The 21,730-nt window shown below is 33.9% G+C and overlaps 1 protein-coding gene across 1 annotated transcript; it reads right to left on the reverse strand.

Moving 5' to 3' along the window:
- Positions 1 to 7,707: 7,707 nt before the first annotated feature.
- On the reverse strand, positions 7,708 to 21,518 carry nol8 (nucleolar protein 8). The gene is made up of 17 exons (XM_056448001.1): positions 21,449 to 21,518; positions 20,721 to 20,870; positions 20,541 to 20,603; positions 19,032 to 19,110; positions 18,778 to 18,928; positions 18,600 to 18,668; positions 16,388 to 18,382; positions 13,971 to 14,132; positions 13,762 to 13,872; positions 13,582 to 13,672; positions 12,507 to 12,636; positions 12,345 to 12,428; positions 11,969 to 12,261; positions 10,765 to 10,900; positions 9,968 to 10,032; positions 9,306 to 9,388; positions 7,708 to 7,888 (listed from the first exon to the last, which is right to left on the reverse strand). The coding sequence occupies exons 2-17, from the start codon at positions 20,839 to 20,841 to the stop codon at positions 7,829 to 7,831; spliced, it is 3,693 nt and encodes a 1,230-aa protein (XP_056303976.1). The 5' UTR covers positions 20,842 to 20,870; positions 21,449 to 21,518; the 3' UTR covers positions 7,708 to 7,828.
- Positions 21,519 to 21,730: the final 212 nt, after the last annotated feature.

The raw sequence follows: 21,730 nt of genomic DNA on the forward strand, positions 1-21,730 counted from the left end.
ATGCAGGAATGCTGCTAATTTTAGTGCTAGTCGACACCATCCTCTTTCCATCTTTATTTTTACACCATATTTTGCGCCACATTCAATTTATGTGCCAAACAAAACTAAGAAAGGAAAAGGGAAGAGAGGTGTTTTGATTTCTCTCAGGGCAAAAACAGAGTACAGTGTGCATTCCTGCTGTCACACACTAACCTTATTACCTAAAGCAACAGCCAATCAGAAAGCAAGTAGCCTTTAAAATGGCCGGTCATGACAGCCCTTCATATTAGCATCATCCTATCATGGGAGACGCCAGTGTTACCCGAGACTTTAGGTCAGATGTGAACTGTAATAGTTAGAGATCCAAAACAAGTCCTCTTTGAGAAATCGGTGGGCCGGACAGGGTGGGATTTGAGGAACAGAGGGAGGAGTGTTTGGAGTAAAAAACACACAAGACCTTTAACTATGGAAAAATACAGACTTTGAGATTATTGTAAAGTTTTGCGCAATATCATCTACAACTACAATGTCAATCATTTCACTCAGGCAATGCTAAAGCTAATATTTTGGTGCTTTAGCTGATTGTACTCCAGAAGAAATATAAAGTTGAAAGCAGCTTAACATGTGTGAAACCTTTGAGTTTACAATCACAGCAAGTGTGTCTGTGTGTCAGTCGGGGGAAGGGCTGTTATTCTAGCTGCCTAGTCATGTGATTCTGCCATTCTGCTAGCATGCTAGTAACAGGTAACTGTTGAAGTTATTCGCACTATGAGAGGAATTTAAAAGTGTAAATATTTGAAACTTTTGCACTTTCTGGTTCCTCCCTGCCTTCGTGAAAAAGCCCCATGAAAACATCCAACGTTCATTCATATCAGTCAGGCAACTTGCTAATCTTTTTCTAACAGAAGTTAGCTGTTAGATACATCAATACTGAAGACAAGACTTGAAAATAAACTCCACAGAGCTGAATTTGTGTTAAAATGGAGAATGTAAAGCAGTTGTGTTGGTTTACCATCCCCCATTCACATGTTAGCATTACATTTAGCCTGCTCTTTAAAAAGTAAAGGCTGTAGACAGATCCAAACAAGAGTCTGATGTCACTGCAGAGCCATTTTAACTCACACAAAGGACAAGCCCTTGAGAAAACCAGAAAACCATTTATTATGGGTACTTTAAAAGACACAGAAACCAAACGAGGAACTAATTTGCTTTAGAGAATCACGTAGCAAGAACGTTTTGCTTTGTGTGGTCTCACTTGTGATTTTTAGCAAAGGTGGCAAAAAAAAAACAACAACCCACAAACATAGATCGACAGATGAAAAGCTAACCAGAGCACAGAAATCAAAATGCTAATGAAAGCCTGTTTGTCATGTAAACAACTTGATTAATATCCTCAAAATCATGACTCAAGAACTTTTTATTATTTCTAAATTATTGTTTTGTTTTGGGAAAAGTACTACTTTGGTAAAGTTTAAGGAAAAGGATCTGCTTAAAGAAATAGTTCACCAAAAATTAATTCACCCTCCTCTTGTTTTTTTATTGTTGTTGTCTTTCTTCTGTTGAACACAATTTTTTGAATGTTGAAAATCTGTTGCCATTGATATAACTTTAACCCTTGTGTCCTGTTGGGGATGTTTTCGTCCATTATGGAGTAATTTTGAGTCATGTTTTTAATGTCAATGTTATTAAAAAGTAAAAGTTTAAGTGACCAAAGTGACTGCACTTCATATTATATTATATTATATTATATTATATTATATTATATTATATTATATTATATTATATTATAAACATGTTCAGACACCCATGACACTCTCACACTTATCCATCTTCTCTAAAATACTGTACTTAACACTTTCTCTTCACATTCAATCACCATGTAGTATTGTAATATTCCATTCATATTTCAAATTTTGTGTTATACTAATTTTGTGTATATGAAAACTCACTAGTCAATTACCGTGCAATATACTGTCCAATACTTTACGCTTTTCACTGTAGGGATTGCTCTAATTTCGTTGAGCATTCTAGTTTCAGTTTTTTGTGAATAAAAGTGTTCTTGGAGCTTCGTATGAGTACAGTTGAACCAGTGAAGTCACATGGAAGGTTTTGAGAACGTTTTTAGTTTATTTCCTGGACTGTGTTATTGTTTATGGAGGATGGGAGAGCTCCAGGATTTCATCTGAAATATCTTAATTTGTGTTCCAAAGATGTACGAAGGCCTCGGAATTGCAACAACAGGATAGTAAGTAATTAATAACAGAATTTTACCCTTAATGAACTAACCTTTTAATTTAATGTGGAAAAAAAACGAATTTACGAACAGTAAATAATATTACAGTTTTAAAGTCATTGCGCATTAAGTATATTGTAATTATCGTTTATTAAACATTGACATTTTTGACTCTTAAGAACATCTTGATGACACTCATATTAAAACATAAATCTCTTTTAAAAAGTTTGAAAATCTGTTTAAAAATACTTTCAGTATCACACATCTGCAATCAAGAATTCAATCTACTCCAAATTTAAAGCTAATTATTACTGCATGAATTTGAAACATTATTTAAAATATGAATTTGGCCACAACATTTTCTGTGTTTCAGCAAATTAAATGATTTTTAACGACAAATCTTATTTTGACACATATTTTGGGAAAATGCTTTGAAAATTCAACTCAACAATACACTCTGGGCAAATTTACTAACCGTTCATTGTGTTTGTGGCTGTTTTTGCCCCATTAACCTGCATGCCAACATATACTCATGCATTAATGGTTGTTGCAAATTTTCCCTTTTGAGAAGAGGTGAAATTTTTTATTTTTACAGTTGATCACCAAAATAAATGCTTAGTTTCTGCCTTTTATATTGAGTATAGTGTGTGAGAGAGGCCTTTCTGCACTTATCTTGATATGTCGGAAAAAATAAGTACCTCAGCTTTCAGAACACATGAAGTGTATTTAAGGACACATACTATAATCTGCTGTTTTACTCCATAGAACTCCATATAAAAGCCAGAGGCTTAGCACAGACCTATCTAAAGGGTTATTTCTGCCAACTGATTATCAACAGTAATGATGACACATTTTACCTCTTCCCAACAGCGAAAACCACCAACAATCAAGACTGCATGACTATATGCTGTCATGGCACAAAATATTTTTTAAGAATGTTGAAAATCTGTTGCCATTGTCATCCATAATAGGAAAAAACATATATATTATGTAAGTCAATAGCCACCAGTTTCCAACATTCTTCTAAATACCTTCTTTGTGTTCAACAGAAGAAACTCAAACAGGTTGGAACTAGTCAAGGGTGCGTGAACAATGACAAAATGGGTGAACATTAGGCTAACCCAAAAGAATTTAACAACCTTACATGCCTTAAATCACGCATTATGTTGAGGAAAGTTTTGCATTTATTTTAACTAAGCAATCAGTTAGAAAACACATTATTATCTAGAAAGTTCTCAAGTTAAAACTAGACGTTTAATGACAAAAAAATAACATCTTCAGTAATAAACAAAATTTTAGCAAACAGCTGCTCTCTATTATTGTTAAATTAAAAGACAAAGTCATCTACACTTTCAAAAATAAAGCTGTGATGAACCTAGTGATCTAAAGACGATATGCTAGCCAGCTGATGTCACTGATCAGTTTTAAATTACAGTTATGTAGATGTTGTAACACTTTGCCTGCTATTATTAGATAAATTCTATAATATCCGCTTGTAAAGTTGTGACGTACGCAATACTCTTTTGGGTCAAAGCCTCAAGCTCATTTGAATTGATCTCAACAGCAGTTTATGACCAGTGTTCAGTCATATCACTTAGTTAAAGGGATATCAAATAGTGATAACTATAGCGTCTGCAAGCCAGACATCATATTTCAACCATTTATAGAAGATGAATCACTGTTTGACCATCTGAGATTATAGGCATGGGTATGAAGAATATTTGATCATGATTTTCAATAGATTTACAGTGAGCTTAATATATTAGAGCCATTTGTTGATCACTTCTGGACGTGATGTCAACCATAACATATTTTTTCCCTGAATTTGTTTCTTCATTTCTTTGCCCACATCGTTTCGAACTAAACTGAACAGCTGTGTGTTGTTATCTGATCTGTCACAAGCATGAGGCCCAAGATAAAGTTAAAATTTAAGCCATATGGTCGTGCCACAATGTGCTAGGAGGGTATGTTTTCACAATTCAATTTGTAAATCAAAGTGTAAATAAAGAAAAATTCACTGTAATTAAGTAGTAAAACCACATATTTGTACTTAAGCATGGAATTCATTTAGGAAAAAGTAATAATCTGTACCTCATGTGAGTTTTAAGAAACTGAGAAAGTCAAAAAGTGTTAAAATGTGCTTCACTCTTCACTACAACGTTCAACAAATTAGCTTTAGCAAAATGCTAATCCACTCAAAACACACATTTTGTTTTTATGTTCTTAATATTTGACCCTGGACTACAAAACCAGTCATGAATAGTAATTAATCGAGAATGTTGTGTTATACACATCTGAAAAGCTGAATTAATACATGCTTTCTGTTGATGGTTTGTTAGGAAAGACAATATTTGGATGAGAAACAGCCACAGTAATCAACATGTGAAGTGAATCAAAAAAAAGTTGTCCAAAAATGTCCAAAGACAAGAATGGGTGTTGTTCAATAGATTCAGGACAATTATGAAAAAGGGTTTTGAACTACTTCAGATGTTGGCTATACTCAGGGTGCGAATTGACGATCAGGAAGGTCAAGTTTTTCAGTTATCTTTGGTAATGTGCCTCAGTGAACCAAATTTATATTTTTAATTCAATTACATCTAATTCATTAATCAAACTTCTTATGTTTTCAGTGTTTTGAGGGGTATATTGAATGGTTCTCAACGACATTTGTGATATTAAATAAACGGTATGCTTTCCTGCACCTATTAATGGATGACCATGAAAGACTGAACTTTTTTAAAATCTTATTATTTAACTTCCATGTGTGAGCCAGTGTATAATGAAATACAAACTATGCATCTAGTTTTACAGAGACCATACAAACAACTTTTTTTTTTAAGAAACATGTTTTGTGAACACTTACGCTGTCTGTTGGTGCTCTAGATTTGGCGGTTTCAAACTGATGAATTAATTTAGGCGCAAACATGCATTTACAATGGTATGAACCATTATAGGGGTGGTCAAATATATATTAAAGTTATCTATTATTTTAATTATCATTATTGTTTAAGATACAGATCAAAGCACACTATTTTAACTATTTTAAAGGGCAGACCCCCCCCCCCCATATCTTGTTTTGATGTTCTTCAGAGTGGATCAAGCGTTAATTAAATGCGTAAGACCTCCAAACACCCCCTGTAATTCGCACACTGGCTATACTGTATATGAAAGCCTGGATCAAGGTTAAAAAAAGGGTTCTAAAAATTAAGTACTAAGAAAACCACCTTTAAAACTTATCACAATTAAGTGTTTAGCAATGCATAACACTAATCAAAATATTAGTTTTGATTTGCTACACATACAGTAATTCCCACAAAAATGTCTAATATTCAAATGATTTTTGACATGAAAGAAAGATCATTTAGACTCATATGTAATGTCAACCTATTAACCCCCCTGAGGGTCACAATCAGAAGATGGCAGCCCAAAATGTCAGTTTTGAGAGACTTATGTCACTGCAGAGCAGCTGCTTTGCGCCTTCACGAGCTGTAGACAGCAGCCTTGACGTCAGAGTGAAATAGGAAACCGCAGCGTCCTGTTTTTATGCACACAGCGTTCATGACTATAGCTCACATACGTGTGTGTGCTTCACGTACAGACCTCAAAACCGCTGTCAACCAAACACAAACATCAATGGAACAATCATAACAGTGAACACACACACAGAGACATAATATACACTAACTAGACTGAGCAAAAGAGCTGTTGTAGATTTATTAATGGTTTCATCAGCAGACCAAAATATCAGAGCGAGATTTTTGCCGCTCGACTGATCGCACGTTTCATTCTTGGCCTTTGCACAGACTGACGTTAAACACATTAGCGCCAACTCGCCTCAACTTGTGAAGCTAACTTAATATTTTAAAGAAAGTGTGATTTAAGGATCACAGATAACACGAAAATAGACAAATTACCCACACAATGGCTTCACATACACCTGAACAATAATAGTTTTCGATACGGGAGTATAAACCATAAAGAAAACATTGCTAGTTTTGAGTGTACTTAAGTAAATGTAATTGGATTACTTTTCCATTTAAAGTAACGGATTACGTTCATTTTAGGTCATTTTACTATTGTTATTCATACTATTTGAAAATAATAATACCTTGACAGTTCTCTGTAAATCAATTGGAGAAGCAGATACGTTTTTTGTTATAAAACTATATTGTGAAGGCATTACAGTGGCACAGCGGTTAGCATCGTCGCCTCACAGCAAGAAGGTCGCTGGTTCGAGCCCCAGCTGGGCATGTTCGCCTCATGTTGGCATGGGTTTCCTCCACAGTCCAAAGACATGCACTTTAGATGAACTGAATAAACTAAATTGGCTGTAGTGTATGTGAGTGAATGAGTGTGTATGTGTTTACCAGTACTGGGTTGCACCTGAAAGGACATGCGCTGTGTAAAACATATGTTGGATAAGTTGGCGGTTCATTCCGCTGTGGCGAGCCCAGATGAATAAAGGAACTAAGCCGAAGGGAAAATTAATGAATTAATTCAAATGTTCAACTTAAAAGTTACAATTGTAAGACAATTGCACATGTGTAAAAAGAAATAAATGCCAATAACAATAAGCTTTATTGTAATTATGAAATGGTGTTATTGCTTTGAAATGTGTTGTGTTTTGATACATATATTACTTTTCTTTTTACCGTTTAACTATCTTGGTTAATTAAAGAATGTAATGTTTGTCATTCAAATGCTAAATGCTCTATTAATATTAACATTTTAATATATTAACATTTTTAATAATGCTAAAAAAGGCCATATCTGACTCAAATTACTATTATTAAAAAAATTTTATTAATTAAAATCTGTATATAAATCTTAATGCATAGACAATATTCATTTAAGTATTTAGTCAAGTAAATACTTTTCAGCCAGTATTTATAAAAGTATCTAAAATACATTTTTACTGACAGTTAGTAGCCTAATTGCCTAATTTATGAAGTAACACAATCAACACTCCACGATAACTACATTTTTATTGTAGTATAGCATGGTTCATTTTCAGAAGGTCGACACGCTGTTCATCAAAACCTTTCCTGAAAGCGTTTTTGGAAGAGTACACAATTTAAGTAATCAGATATTTTATCTTCAAGGTTTGTGTTACCCTTTAGAACTAGTAAGTGGAAACTGCTGGAGACTGCAGATTTAGAGTAAGAATAAACACTAGGGGTCAAATATCACTGTCGTTTGCCAAAATAGTAACTAGGACAAGGCTGAAGAATTTCCTACACATCTTACTCTCCTATATAAAATGTAAACAATATGCAATGATGAGAAACAATAGCACCATTTGCACATTATTCTGAGAAAGAAAATACTAAATGATCTTCAATATGGCACGTGCAAACATGAGAAGCACAAAGTTGGTTTATGACAAACATCTTCGTGGGCTGATCCTGCGGTTTGGAGAAAGTGAACGAGGAATGAAAACAAACACTGAAGCCAGCTGTAACTGTCATAAAAAAATATATATTCACTGCGCCCTCTAGTGGTGGAAACCAACATTTATTTACTCCAAAAGGAAATATGCGTTAGGTACTGTTATTTTGAACAATAATTTACAGATATTTGTCATGTTATATATATGAAATGTCTTTTAAAATACGTTCATGTCTTCAGTGATGGCCTTTGGCGTCTTCTGGCATCTCTGTGTTTCTTGCGACACTCCTGGTGGATAAAACACAACAGCTGTAACTTCATTTAATTAAAAATGCTTTCAACCATTTTAAAATGTTATTTATCTATGTTTTAATGCCATATCAGAAGCATTGGCTATATTCAGGAAAATATTGCTCATATTTAATACATAATTTTCAAACCTATCAGTTTCTTTTAATTTAGTCAGTGATAAATATTCTGAAATCCCTCCAGGAGACACCTTTTTAAACATTTCCCATTAATTATTTTTTATTAAAAACCCCTTGTCTAATTTTATTTAAACATGTTCTATTAAAATAAGTTTTATATTAAAATATTTTCACACAAGTCACAAATAAGTTTCTCTTTCACTTTCAATATTAACAAATGTAATTAAAATTACTTTTAAAATATGTTAATGTTTTTTTCAAGCCAAGAAAGTCATTAGTTTGCTCTAAATGGCGCATTTTAATATAGAGAGGAAAATATAGGTTGTTTTAAATCACGTGGTTCTGGTGACGCGTGTAACTCAGATGGAGGACGGGAAGTAAAAAACACATAGACACATAGAGGAAAGTCTGTATTTTTGCGATTTATACCACATTTCAAAGGAGATTTAAACAGAAAATAAGCACATATGTTGGTCATGATCTTCATATCATGAAGAGGGCTGAGTTTTCTACTGAACTAAAATATATTTGCCTGTCATCGATGCGGTACATACTGTATAATTACGTTACATGAAAAATACTATAGTGTTTTGAAGCATACTATAGATAATTAGTTGAATTAAACTGTCGTAGTAATTATATTGTTGCTGTAGTACAACACAACTGTAAACAAATTACTCCATAGGCTTCAGTTTTCTACGCTATAAATCACAACGCACCATAGTTTACACTAGCATTACAGTATTTATTTCAGTTTATCAGTTTACTATGCTACAGTTTTCTGTAGCATTCATTAACAAAGAATGTTTGTCTGAAACATTACTTAATATAAATGGATCCACTTTACAATATGAGTCTATTAGTTAATATATTTACATTACAACAAGAACAAATAATGAAAAAAACATGTAGAGCATTTATTAATCATAATTTGATGCAGTACAAACTGTATAATTACGCTACATGATTACGTTACATATAAAATGTATAGCATTAATTAAACATTTACTAATACATTATTAAAATATAAAGTTGTGCATGTTAACATAGGTTTATAAACTACAGAGTTAACAAGAACTAACAACGAACTATTTTATTGTCATTTTCACAGATGAATAAGTATTGTTCATTAATTGCTCATGTTAGTAAATGATATAATGAATGCAACCTTAGTGTAAAATGTTACCATATATTTTAATGCACACGTTTTGGGTAAACTTTGTTGTTTGCATTGAGATTTATATTATTTTTACTAATAATTAAGTGTTCAGTTGTACCTCTCTAAGTGACATTCTTTTCTCTTCCCAGGCTTCCCTCTGGTCTTTTAGGTTCCCGCTTCTACAGAACATTCCTGGTCCCTCTGATGAAAAACAGAACAGAAGTAAACAACAAATACTCATTATGAAAAAAATGACCTAAAAAAAGCAAATTAATAATAATTATAATGATTTAAATAGCCCATTATTAGTTAATACATGTTTTTAAATAATCGCTAATGAATATCTTAATTTTTAAAAGTAGGAACATTCCATTTTTGGGTGGGGTGGTTAGGGATAGGCTTACTTTACAACTTCGCTACAGTTAAATAGTTGAGTTTCACCATTTTTGAATCTATTCAGACGATTTCTGGGTCTGGGATGGGCACTTTTAGCTTAGCTTAGCATAAACCATTGAATCGAATTAGACCATTAGCATCTCAATAAAAAAAAAAACTAAAACTCTTTAAAAAGAATTGAGTTTTGATCGTTTTGCAATTTGAGCAAGATGCTAATGATCTAATCTGATTCAATGCTTTATGCCTTTATGCTAAGCTAAAAGCGTTCCCTGAGATTGACTAAATGGATTAAAAAAATGGTAAATCTCAGCTGTTTAACTGTTGTAAAATGCGTCCAAAAAAGTGGAGTGTTCCTTTAACAGAGAAAAATAGCTTAATTCTCACCTTTTAACCGTTCGTCATCTTTATGGAAAAAGAAAAATGCCTTTTTTGATGGCATCGGTGGTTCCCTGCACAAAATATAATTGCTGATTTAGAAATAAAACAAGGTGAAATGGAAGTTGCAGCAGTCTTTTCTTCTCTAGTGTGATCTAAATCCACACTAGAACAATTTAGGCTGTGACTTGATTGAATGTTTGGGGTTGGCTGCTGGTGAATCTCATGTGATCGACAGGTGGATACAGCCCACCCGTCAATGCTGGTAGAAACCACATCAGAGAACAGATATTGTTGAAGGAGACAAAGGTGATTTGATTAAATGACGCACATCAATTAATGGCGTTCATAGACAAATCATTTCTAATAAATAATCGCAATATTGTATAAACATAAGAACTTTAAGTAGCCCAGTTTAAAGTTGCTGCAGGCTTTTATTGTAGTACGGTGATGCATTTCCAACTCAAACTGAATATTGAGTAGGGGCGGAGTTGAGCTCCTCCACTCATCTTTCACTCACAGCAAACTAATGGTTGGAGGGGCGTGGCTAAGCATATCTCACCCAAACCATCAAAATTACGTAATCAAACAAGGATTACTGTTGCAAATGGTCGGATTAAAGTTTTTTGTTCAGCACGGATTAGTTGTTCAATTTAAAATGAACAGTGTGCTCTAGTAAAATAAACTTTGCACATTTTGATTTTATGTGCACTTTAAACTGGTTTAGCATCAGTAAATACACCTCTTACTGAAAAGTCTCCAGCACTACAAAATGTAGGTTATTGAATAAATGATAATGTAGTTACTCTTGGGCGTTGACAGAAGCTGATTGGTCCTCCTCAACCTCATCGACTCCTTCCTCGTCTGAACTGCTGTCCTGGAAACGAGGGTCCACTTGCCAAGAGAACTTGGCTGCTTTTATTGTCTCTATTTTGTATTCATCTAATTGGTCCAAAAAAAAAAACATTTTAATAAATGATATACACTGAAATAGTAATAAGTTGCATAACATAACAGCGTTATGTGTGATATTGACAAAAACAAACATATTCAAGAATTATAAACAAAATTTACGTTAGCAAATTGTGCTGGAACCTTTTAAGATTTTGACTTGTTAATAATAGACAATGATAATATCACAAATCTAAATCTCAAGATAATAAGCGATTAATTAAAAATATTTATTAAAAAATGCTTCATTCATTCATTAACTCAGAAGCAAAGCAAAGGAATTAATTCCTGAAACATTGGCTCAAATGATCCATTCTAAAACAGATGTACTCTAAAATTCTGCCCCAAATTTGAAACAATTTTCATTAGTAAAACTAAAGAAGAAAACATTAGGTCCAGGTACAGTATAACCGTGTTGTTTGTTGAACAGCTGTATAAAATGAACATCACATATGTTGTGATTGTGTTCATATTCTCTACAACAGCACACTTGCTTGTGTGATACTACTGAACTATATAATATTTTGCTTTAATTGTTAAAATATAGGCTCATTCTTACTGCATTCTTAATAGGCTTCATCACGGGATCAATACTTTTAGACTCTTAAAATAAATTAAAGGACTAGTGCTGTTTAGCGATTAATCGTGACTAATAGATAAAAAGTTTACATAATGTGCAATCATTGTCAAATATCTATATAAATATATATATATATATATATATATATTCTAACAGAAATAAGACAAATAAGACTTTCTCCAGAAGAAAAAATATTATCAGACATACTGTGAAAATTTCCTTGACTTCAACGGTGTGTGAATGTGTGTACATTTATATATATATGTATATATATGTATGTATGTATATGTATGTATATGTATGTATATGTATGTATGTATGTATATGTGTATGTATGTATGTATGTATGTATGTATATATATAATGTATGTATGTATGTATATATATATATATTTTTTTTTTTTACATTTAAAAACATTTAACAAACCAGTTGCAAAAGTTTAACATCTTAACTAATATGACATAAATGATCAATGTACCTGTCTTGGCGCTATTTTCCGCAATCGTGTCATCACCAAAGAAGGAAAACTTGAATCCACCAGAGGAGTCTTTATTGCTTTCTACATTAGAAGTGAAGGAGACCTCCATGGGTGCTCCATCTTCAGTATCCTCAGCCTCTTTATCCCATAAAATGGTCTCTTTCTTCTCCTCCTGGTTTTCTTTGGCCGTCCCGAAGACGTCCTTCAAATCCACAGACACGTCATAATAGACTTCCTTGGAAACTTCAGGGAGTTTTTCAGCCTCCTCACGTTTCTTTCGTCTTGCCGCTTTGCTGTATGACAACCAAAAGAAATGCTAACAAACACTGAACAACAAGTCAAGCTAACCAAAATCCAAAAGTTGTTTGAGAAATACCTTTCTTTCTTCTGTTCCTCAATCTTGGTCTCAAAAGCAGCATGTTCTTCTCGTGTTGGGTCGTAATGCAGACCCGAAACATCTCTGCAACGTCAAACAAGGTGATTAAACAAACAACGTGAGCAAAAAAACACTTTAAAAGGTCATCCGATTGGGTCATACTTGAACGTCTTGCTCTTTTTGGTGCTTTGGGGCTGTATGCTGGTGTTTAAAATGCCCTGGAGGATGTCCAGGCTTTTCTTTTTCTCCTCAAGAAGCTCTTCTTCAGCATATATTCCTGGAGCTGCTGTATCTGAATATGAAATTATTTTAAAGAAGGTGAATAATGCTTGCATCACCCATTTTTGCAGTCATGTGAAAAAGTTAGCACGCCCTATTGAAGTAAATGTTTTCCAGATCAGGACATAATTAAAAAAAAAATCTATTGTCATTGGAAGGTCTTAACATTTGCAAGATAAAACTTCACATCCCACACAGCGCCATTATTAAACTGACAAAAATAAAGCCAAGATATAGAAGTCATGGATGATAAACTGAGGACATCTTATGATCCACATGCCTGTACATCCACTTTTAGCATTAAATACTTAAAGGTCATTTTGTGCATTTTTTTTATTCGATGTTTGACGTAATCTCAACTGAAATGAGATACGTCAACGATAAGTGTTTATATTTGTTTTATATATTTAAATCTCTTAACCGTTTTGTTGTGCACTAGCTTAAAGATATCCTAAAAACTAACAATACTGATAATAACATCTAAATAACTTTATTTTAAATTTCACGGGACCTTTAAAGTGCTCATTTTCCAGTCTCTCATATCATTCTGGATGAGTTTTGGAGATTTTTTGCACAGCATTTTAGTCAGGATGAGCTCTGGGCTTGGCATTGTTCTGGTGTAGACGTGCTATTGTGCTTAGCTATATCCAAAGATGCTAATTAGACTTATGTGCAAAATTGGAACATCGCATAAAACAGTTTCCATCCAATGAGTCAAAAACCCCAAAACAAACCTAACATGACTACACAGCTACTCGGTTTTTGCACTTATTTGATTTAGTTATATTCAGTTATTTTTGCCAATGCTATAATGTCGTTGTTGTTGTTTATCTAAGGTTTCACGGTCCAACTTTTAAGACCAGCCAAATATCAGATATTTTTTAATGTCCTGAAATGGAAAAATTGGAATTTCAGAGTGATTCCTAAGTTTTCCTACATGACCGTAAGCATAAATCACCTTGATCTTCATGCTCATCGTCGCTTTCCAGAAATCTCGAATCAATCTGGAATCTGGAATCGGTTCCGAATCTTGCCTGTAGTTTCATTAGCTGAAATAATAAAAAGAAAGAAAGACAGTTGAGACTATAAAGAAACTCAACTATGAATCTGTCCATCCAGAAAAAGACTCGATTCAAACCTTTTCTCCAGCTTTACCCTCAAACTGAGGTTTAATCTGGAAACGCTCATCTTCAGCAGCATCGTCCTCATCTTCACTGTCAAACAGCTTGCTGCCACCTGCCCTGTCCTCCTGGAGAATTATGAGCGAAATAAATACAAAATAGATTGAGAAGAATTCAAAAACCTGAAGAAAATAAACGTCTTATTCCGAACTTGATCTATATTTGCCTTTGCTTTTAATGTTTGATCTTCATCAGATTCTGAATCATCCTCAAAGAGACTTTTCTTCTGGCTTGTTGGTTGTTGTTCGGGTTTGTTTGCAGTTTCGTTGTTGTCTTCTTCATCAGAATCGAACACGATGTGTTTGCCTTTGTTTGCTTTCACTGCATCCTGAAAAATATGATTTTAGAATAAATGACTCTAAAACTATGTTCGAAAGCGCTATAACCATACACATTTCAAAGAATAATAATTTAACCCTCTGGTAGTCTTGGGTCATTTTAGACGGAAAGATTTTGGATTTTGAATAAAATATTTTTTGTTAAGATTTTTGTGTGGTCTCCTTATAGCAATATGTACAGTTTTGACTATAATCATAATACAGAAACTAACACTTCAAACCATCTTGTCAATCTAAAAATGTCTAAAACCTGTGAAAAAGAAGTCTTTTAAATTGTCTGAATATATATTCAAATCCACAATTTCTGAATGAAAAAAAACTAGAGAATTCACAAGCAGTTTTGTAGATACAGCAATACTGAAACCTATTGGTTACACAATGTTATTACACGTTTCTCTTTTTTTTACAACCAGATGGCGCTATTTTGCCTTCCCCAAATTATATTTGAATGACAGATGGCTTATTTTAACTGGAAATACTGCAATAAAATAAATAAATAAATAAATAAATATCAAAAAATTCCATTGTTTTCAATTGGAGGAAAATGGATGTTAATTATTGCATAAATATAAACACAAAAGCCTCTCCAAATTAAAAAAAATAAAATAAAATAAATTAAACAAAAACAAAATTGATTGATTGTACTGAAAAAAAAACTGTGGTTATTATACAGGTGTTCATCCCTTTTTTTGACTACGACCAACAGTGTAGTTCACAAATCAGAAGCACAGCACAGTTCACCCAAAAACGAAAATGTCTCCAAATTTACTCAAGTGGTTCTAAACTTTTATGAATTTCGTTCTTCTGTTGAACACAAAACAAGAGTTCCTGAAGATATTTTAATTTGTGTTCAACAGAAAAATGAAACCTGGGTTTGGAACAAGAGGCGGAGGAGAAATTGATGACAGATTTTTCATTTTTGAGCGAACTAACCATTTAATATTAGAGAGGAAACAATATTAGAACTTAGGACAGTACAAATAATTGTGTTGGAATTCATTTATGAAAAATAAAAATCAACATTATATACTAAAACATTTAAATAAATAAAATACCAATGTAATGACAAAAAACTTCCCAAGTACAAAATGTTGCCAAGCAAATTAAGTATTCTCAATTCTTAAAATGCTAAAAATTCATGATTTGTTTTACTTGATCTCCACCAGGCTTACAAATGACTTCATGTGACTAAAAATGTCCATGTATTATTATTTTTTTTCATGTTTTATTAGCCTTTATACTGTGCAGATTTTTATTTCTGGTTATGTACATTAAAACGAACAAAAACTATAATACAGTTTTCAACTCTACATGAAAAGTTTCACAATGTTTTGTCCACTATAATAAATAAGCATCCATTATTTTTGCCAATATTTGCTCAAGATTACGTTTAACCTTTGTTAAATACTAACCTACAAAAATGCTAAAACTGCAGTAAAAAAGCAATCACACGCACATGGCTACAACAAGAGTGACCAACCTTAAATAATTGGATAGATGCTAACTATTGAGATCTATACAATGAAAAAAAAAATCACTTCTGTAGTTAATTTAAAGAAGGATATATTCCTGGAAAAATGGAGGAAATGGGTAGAATACATTTCAGTCAGAAGACCTGACTTTGTTGTTATAAACAAATAGAAGATGCTCAACTGATAGATAAACACATGCTAATGTGTGTATACGTATATATATATTATATATATTATTCTGTGTTATCCCCATGCATATAATGAAGGTGGTCATTTCAGACTATTCTGGAAGGAATTATATTATTACATGCATTCTCACCATGGATGTAAATAATTTTTATTATTCTCTTTTGTTTTTTATGCTATTTTGTTAACAATAATCGTAAAATAAAAAGAATATCCTAAAACTAACCAATTACATCATATAAATATATTAAGCATCCTTAAAGGAATAATTTTCACATACAAAAAGAAAATGTACTCACTATTTAATAACACTCAAGTGGTTCTGTTGAACACAAAACCTCGAAGAATTGACTTCCATAGTAGTAAAAAAAAATATTATGAAAGTCAAAGGTTGCAGAAATAACAGAGGAAAGAAACTCACAAATGTTAAAAACAAGTAAAGGCTAAGCAAATACTGACAGAATTTTCCTTTTTGAGTTAACTATCCCTTTAAATGTGGTCTATTCCCGATTTAAACCCCATTCACTAGACAAAATATAGATCACACGATGTATGAATGATATTTATAGACATCTAATTCTACTCACCACATTGGAAAGAGCGCCTTGAATGAGTTTCTTCTGCTGCTCAGTCTCTTTCTGCCGTTGCTCCAGCGCCGCTATCCGTTTCTGGTTGTCCTGCTGTTGCTTCTGAGCGTCAACAACCATCGTGTGAAGAACTTTTGAATGGGACTCTACAGGTTTGGACTTTTCTTCCTCATCACTAGACTCCTGTTCATCGCCAGAAGAGTCACTGCTGGTGGAACTGGAGGCCTGTTTGGGTTTGATTGGTGTGTTTGATGTGTTTATTTTGGTTTCAGGGATTGTTTTTACCAATTGTATGGCTGAAGACATTTTGGAAGTGATATTTTCTTCCACACTGGTTTCTGATTCCTCACTTGAAGATTCGCTACTGGTGGAAGTTAAGAGATTCATCTGTTTGGGTTTGATTGGTGTATTTGATGCGTTTATTTTGGCTTTAGGGATTGTTTTTACCAATTGTGTGGCTGAAGACATTTTGGAAGTGATATTTTCTTCCACACTGCTTTCTGATTCCTCACTTGAAGATTCGCTACCGATAAAAGTGGAGAGATTCGTCTGTTTGGGTTTGATTGGGGTGGTCAAGTTATTAGGGGTCTTTAATTCACTTTGAGAAAGTGTTCTTGCAGATTGCGCTGTTAAAGAGGATTGAGAATTGGAGACTTGAGCGTTTTTCTCATTTTTTTCTGATTCCTCACTAGAACAGTCATTACTTGAGGGCTTTGTATCCTTGGGTTTGATTAAAGTGTTTGATTTACAAGAGGCAACATTACTCTTTAGTTTGGTTTTAGCTCTTTCTTCTTCATTGCTGCTTGTGGATTCTTGACAGGAAGAATTATCTTCTGATTTAAACACTTCATTTTCAAGTTTTGTTGTCATTGATTGCACTTGTATAGTTGACAGTTTCTGTTGTGATGATTGGTTTGAAGAATTCAGTTGGCTTAAATCATCTGAAACAATTGGTTTCTTCAATTTCGGGTCTTGTTTGAGTCTTTTAGGAGATTCAGAGTCTGTACTTTGACAGACTCTTTTCAGGATGGGCCCAGGATCTCCAAAAAGAGCCTTTGTTCCAATGAAAGCAGGAAGAGATTTAGCAGTGCCCTGACTCTTCTTCTTCTTCTTACTTTCCTTCTCAGGAGTGTCATCTCCAAGAAGTGAAGCCAGGATATCTTCAGGGCAATTGCCTGTTTTTTTGGGCGGTGCACTTTTAGTCTTGGGCTCTTCGGGTTCTTCTACATGTTCATCATCTGAAATTCCCTCTGCGCTTTTGGCTAGTTGCTCCAAGTCTGCAAGGGAAAGATCCAAGCGGTAACAGTTTCCCATCATCATGGCTTCATAATCAGAATCTACGCTCAAATCATCATCAGATTCATCATCGCCACCATCATCAGATCCAGATGAACACTCATTTGTATTGGATTTTGTTGGAGAATCTTGCAATTTAGGGGTCTTGCTCTTAGTGAGGATTTCATCAGTGTCTGCAGAGTCGTATTCTTCATCCTCTTTTGATGAAGTTAGCAGCGATTTTACATCACTTTGTTCTGCTCCACCCCAGAGAGCATTGGATTTCACTACAAAATCATCTCCCACAACCTCCAGGTTGTCCTCGTCATCCACTGTGGAGGTTGGTTTGGAGTCCCTCAAATGTTCTTGAGCAACCAACATCTTGATTTCGTCTTCAGAGTCTACATCACTGTCAAAAACACAAACTGACTTTTTAATAACCGTTTTTTCTGTTTTGATAGCAGGAAGGTCACGTTGCTGGATTTTGTTCTTGTTTACAGATGCAGGCGCATTAATTCCATTGCTAAGAAACAAACTCAAGTCTACTTTGGATCTTTTGGGACCGGTTTTCTGCTTTGGAAACTCTCCTCTCCTTTTCTTGCTAATTTCGTCATCTCCACCTTCAACCTCCCATGTCAGTTCGGACACTGATGTGAAATCGTCCGCAGTCTCCAGTCTCTTGATGTTATGACAGTGTTTGGACGGATCATATTTGAAGACGTTTCATGAGAGTTAAGGGTAGATAGTGAATTAAATTGTGTAATATCATTGTGCTTTTATTCAAGTGATCCTAGATCTATGAGTTTAATAAACTAAGCTGTTTTATGATCTCAGCGACCTTTTCCTTCAAGCAAAAGAGCATTTTAACACCTGCAAACATATCTTTATGAATGTTTCTAAGTAAAATTTATAAAATAAATAACTCAAAAAAGGATATCTTGTTCTTTCCTTTAGATTTCAGATTCAAGACAGGAAGGACCCTCCCAAATTTACTCACGACCCAATCCTGGAAAAGTGGAGATGCATAAACCAATGTTTAATCAGCATCGGTCAATTTTTCACAACTGGAGAAAAGTTAAAAAGATTAATCAAAATCAAAAATTATGAACACAGACCTTATGGCCAGGAATTTCAGTTCCTGGAACCGCAGCTTTCATGTGGAAGTTTTCAACACCGGCTGCTTTAAATGAGTCAACCAATTTCTCCTGAGGGGCAGTTTTTGGAGTCTTGATCTTTTCAACTTGTTGCTCTCGTTCTTCAGCAAGTCTGAGCAAAAAATATATATATATATATGTAAATTGCATATTATAATATTACAACAATTCAACCAACCGTTTTAACCAATCTACTGGTTGAAGAGAGCTTTTACCTGTGCAGAAAGCTTTCCTTTGCCAACTGAATGAGCAGGGTTCCACCTTTCCATGTGGACTTATTTAAAATGCCTACACCTGTACAAAAAGGCAAATGCCATGTTATATACTGCATTATATAAAGGTCCGGTTTACACCTGGGATTAAGAACTGCTTTTGTCGATCCAATCACAAGTCAGCAAAGCCAAGTACAGGTTTAAGACTTAATTCTAACACATTACAGGAAAAGCTGTTGAAATGTGCTAGCCACTCTGGATTTAAACTTTTATCTCTGAAATGTTAAGTTAGGTATGAAGGTGAAAAAACAAAGTAAAAAGCACAATGTTTTGTTACTAGTATGATCCTAACACAAACCAAAAAATTTAGCTTTTGAGCTTATTTCACAATGTTAGTTTGACAAATAAAAAAAATCTAAAAACACAAATATATACCCACTTATTGACTTAAAACTAGGGTTGGGTTGATGCCATCATCCATCGCCTATAGACATCACAATGCTGAGTCAACATTGCGATCCTCTGCCCTGTCCCCGTTGCAGCAGCAACCCACTCACGAAAAATACACACTTAGGCTCCATTTACACTAATACATCTTAGTTTTAAAATGGCATTTTAGAATGAAAATGATCCACGGCCATACTGGCGTTTCATCTGGCATTTCTGAACAGCGCTCCATCCACACTATACTGCACTGAAAACGCACATCATGTGACCACACACACACTCTCTGGCATGCACTGCAGCATGTGTACGTCTGAGCTCCAGGTAGTCAGCGGGTGCTTTGAGCACAAAATCTCAAAGACCAGTGCACGTCAGACAGTTTATCAAGGATGTACCGCTGGATCGCGTCTCACTAGAGTTGTTAAACATGATATTTATTTAATCTTGTGTCTACCTAACGACTCTTCTGTCTTTTGAATATATCAGGTAACGTGTCACAGCGTCAGTACACTGCTTCGATCTTTCGCTTTCACGCTTGTACTTAGTAATTGTAGCGAAAACCTCAGATACTGTTGGTTGGTTCCTGTTGGTTGTGCAACTTTTTTTACCAACCAAGTTTGTCGACGGCATTATAATGACACAGATCACTCTGCCTATTCATGCCAGAGTCCTGCGGAAAAAGTGATGGACATATGGTAATTTGTGTGCAGCTTATCTTTATCTATTTGTGATTTGGTTATGGGTAAAACAAAGACCATGCGGGTCAGGTAGTTGAAATGGTAGGCTACAAATAATGAATTCGTTATAAATTAATTAATTATTCATAAATAATAATTCACCACCTATGACGATGATGCCATCATCCATCATGACATTTCACATTAGACATCGTACAATGCCAAATTGGTCAACATCGCCCAACCCTACTTAAAACACCAAGTGTAAACAGAAATGTGTCTCCCTCATCTGCTTTCTGATGCAGTTTGCCAAAATGTATCTTAATATTACATTAACACATCACAAAAGTTTTAAAAAATCAAGTATATGGAGTACAATAAACACATGTACATCTCTTAAATTCAGCATCTGTGATGTTTATGTTGATGTAGCCAAATGTCTTCAGAGGAGCTCCTGTAAACAGATCAAAACATTATTACACAAAACACTATAATAACATAATAATACATCAGTTTAATAAAATAGTTAATTTTGCAAACAGATTTCAGTTGGTGTCAGCGCAATTCCTACCTTGATCGTCTTTCCTCGTAATAATTTCCACATCTGTAACGTCACCAAATTTCCCAAATCTGTCTTTGAGATCTTTCTCGGTCACTGTGTGGCTGAGACCACCAATGTACAATCGCTTCATGGCCAAATGTCATACAAGCAACTCCTCCTCTGTGGTATCAAAATACACATAATACACAATGCAGAAATCCCCAAAATGTACAGATAGACTATACATATACAAGCCTTACAGAACATACAACTGTCACTTAACAAATGACAATAAAATACAAATAAATAAATTAAATTAACAAATAAAACAATGACAATAGTATATCCAATTTACTAAATTAAAAAACATACAAGTAGAAAAAAACTGTTGCTCTATAAGGTACTACGCAATGTTAAAAACCATTTATACTGCTAAATGTTACAACGTATGATTGAATACAGTTATATGGACTTTGCAAATTTAGCAAGAGTATGTAAATTTAGTAGTAGTCTTTGTGTACATATAGTTACCATTTACTTTACACAAAAGCACTAAATCAAAACGTATCAAAACGACACTTACATTACTTAAATTATGTTTAAAACACAGAGACGTAAAGATTTAATATGATTACATACATAGTAAACATGATTATTACAATATCACCTTACATGGCATAGTAAAAAATTTAATAAAATGTTCCTAAAGGTAAAATAAAAGCACTGTTATAAAAATTAAACATAAACTCAAGACTTACGATCATGCCAAAGATTCACATGTACAAACTGATGTTACACTGTAACTGTTCCGCTGTGGCACCACGGACGTATTTTTGGTTCCGTTTGGGAATGTAACGCAGTGTTTTGGAAAGTTCCATATCAAAACAGAGACAACGAATGAAGAAAAGCAATCTTGGGGAAAATCCTATTTATCCCACACGTACAATAAAAATACGCAGTAATTAACCAGTTTATAACAGCAACGTCTAATAATAATGCTATTTAGATGAATATACAAACGTTTTATGCTGTTTATAGAA

Source organism: Danio aesculapii, chromosome 22 (genome assembly GCF_903798145.1).
Source record: "Danio aesculapii chromosome 22, fDanAes4.1, whole genome shotgun sequence".
Classification (NCBI taxonomy): domain Eukaryota; kingdom Metazoa; phylum Chordata; class Actinopteri; order Cypriniformes; family Danionidae; genus Danio; species Danio aesculapii.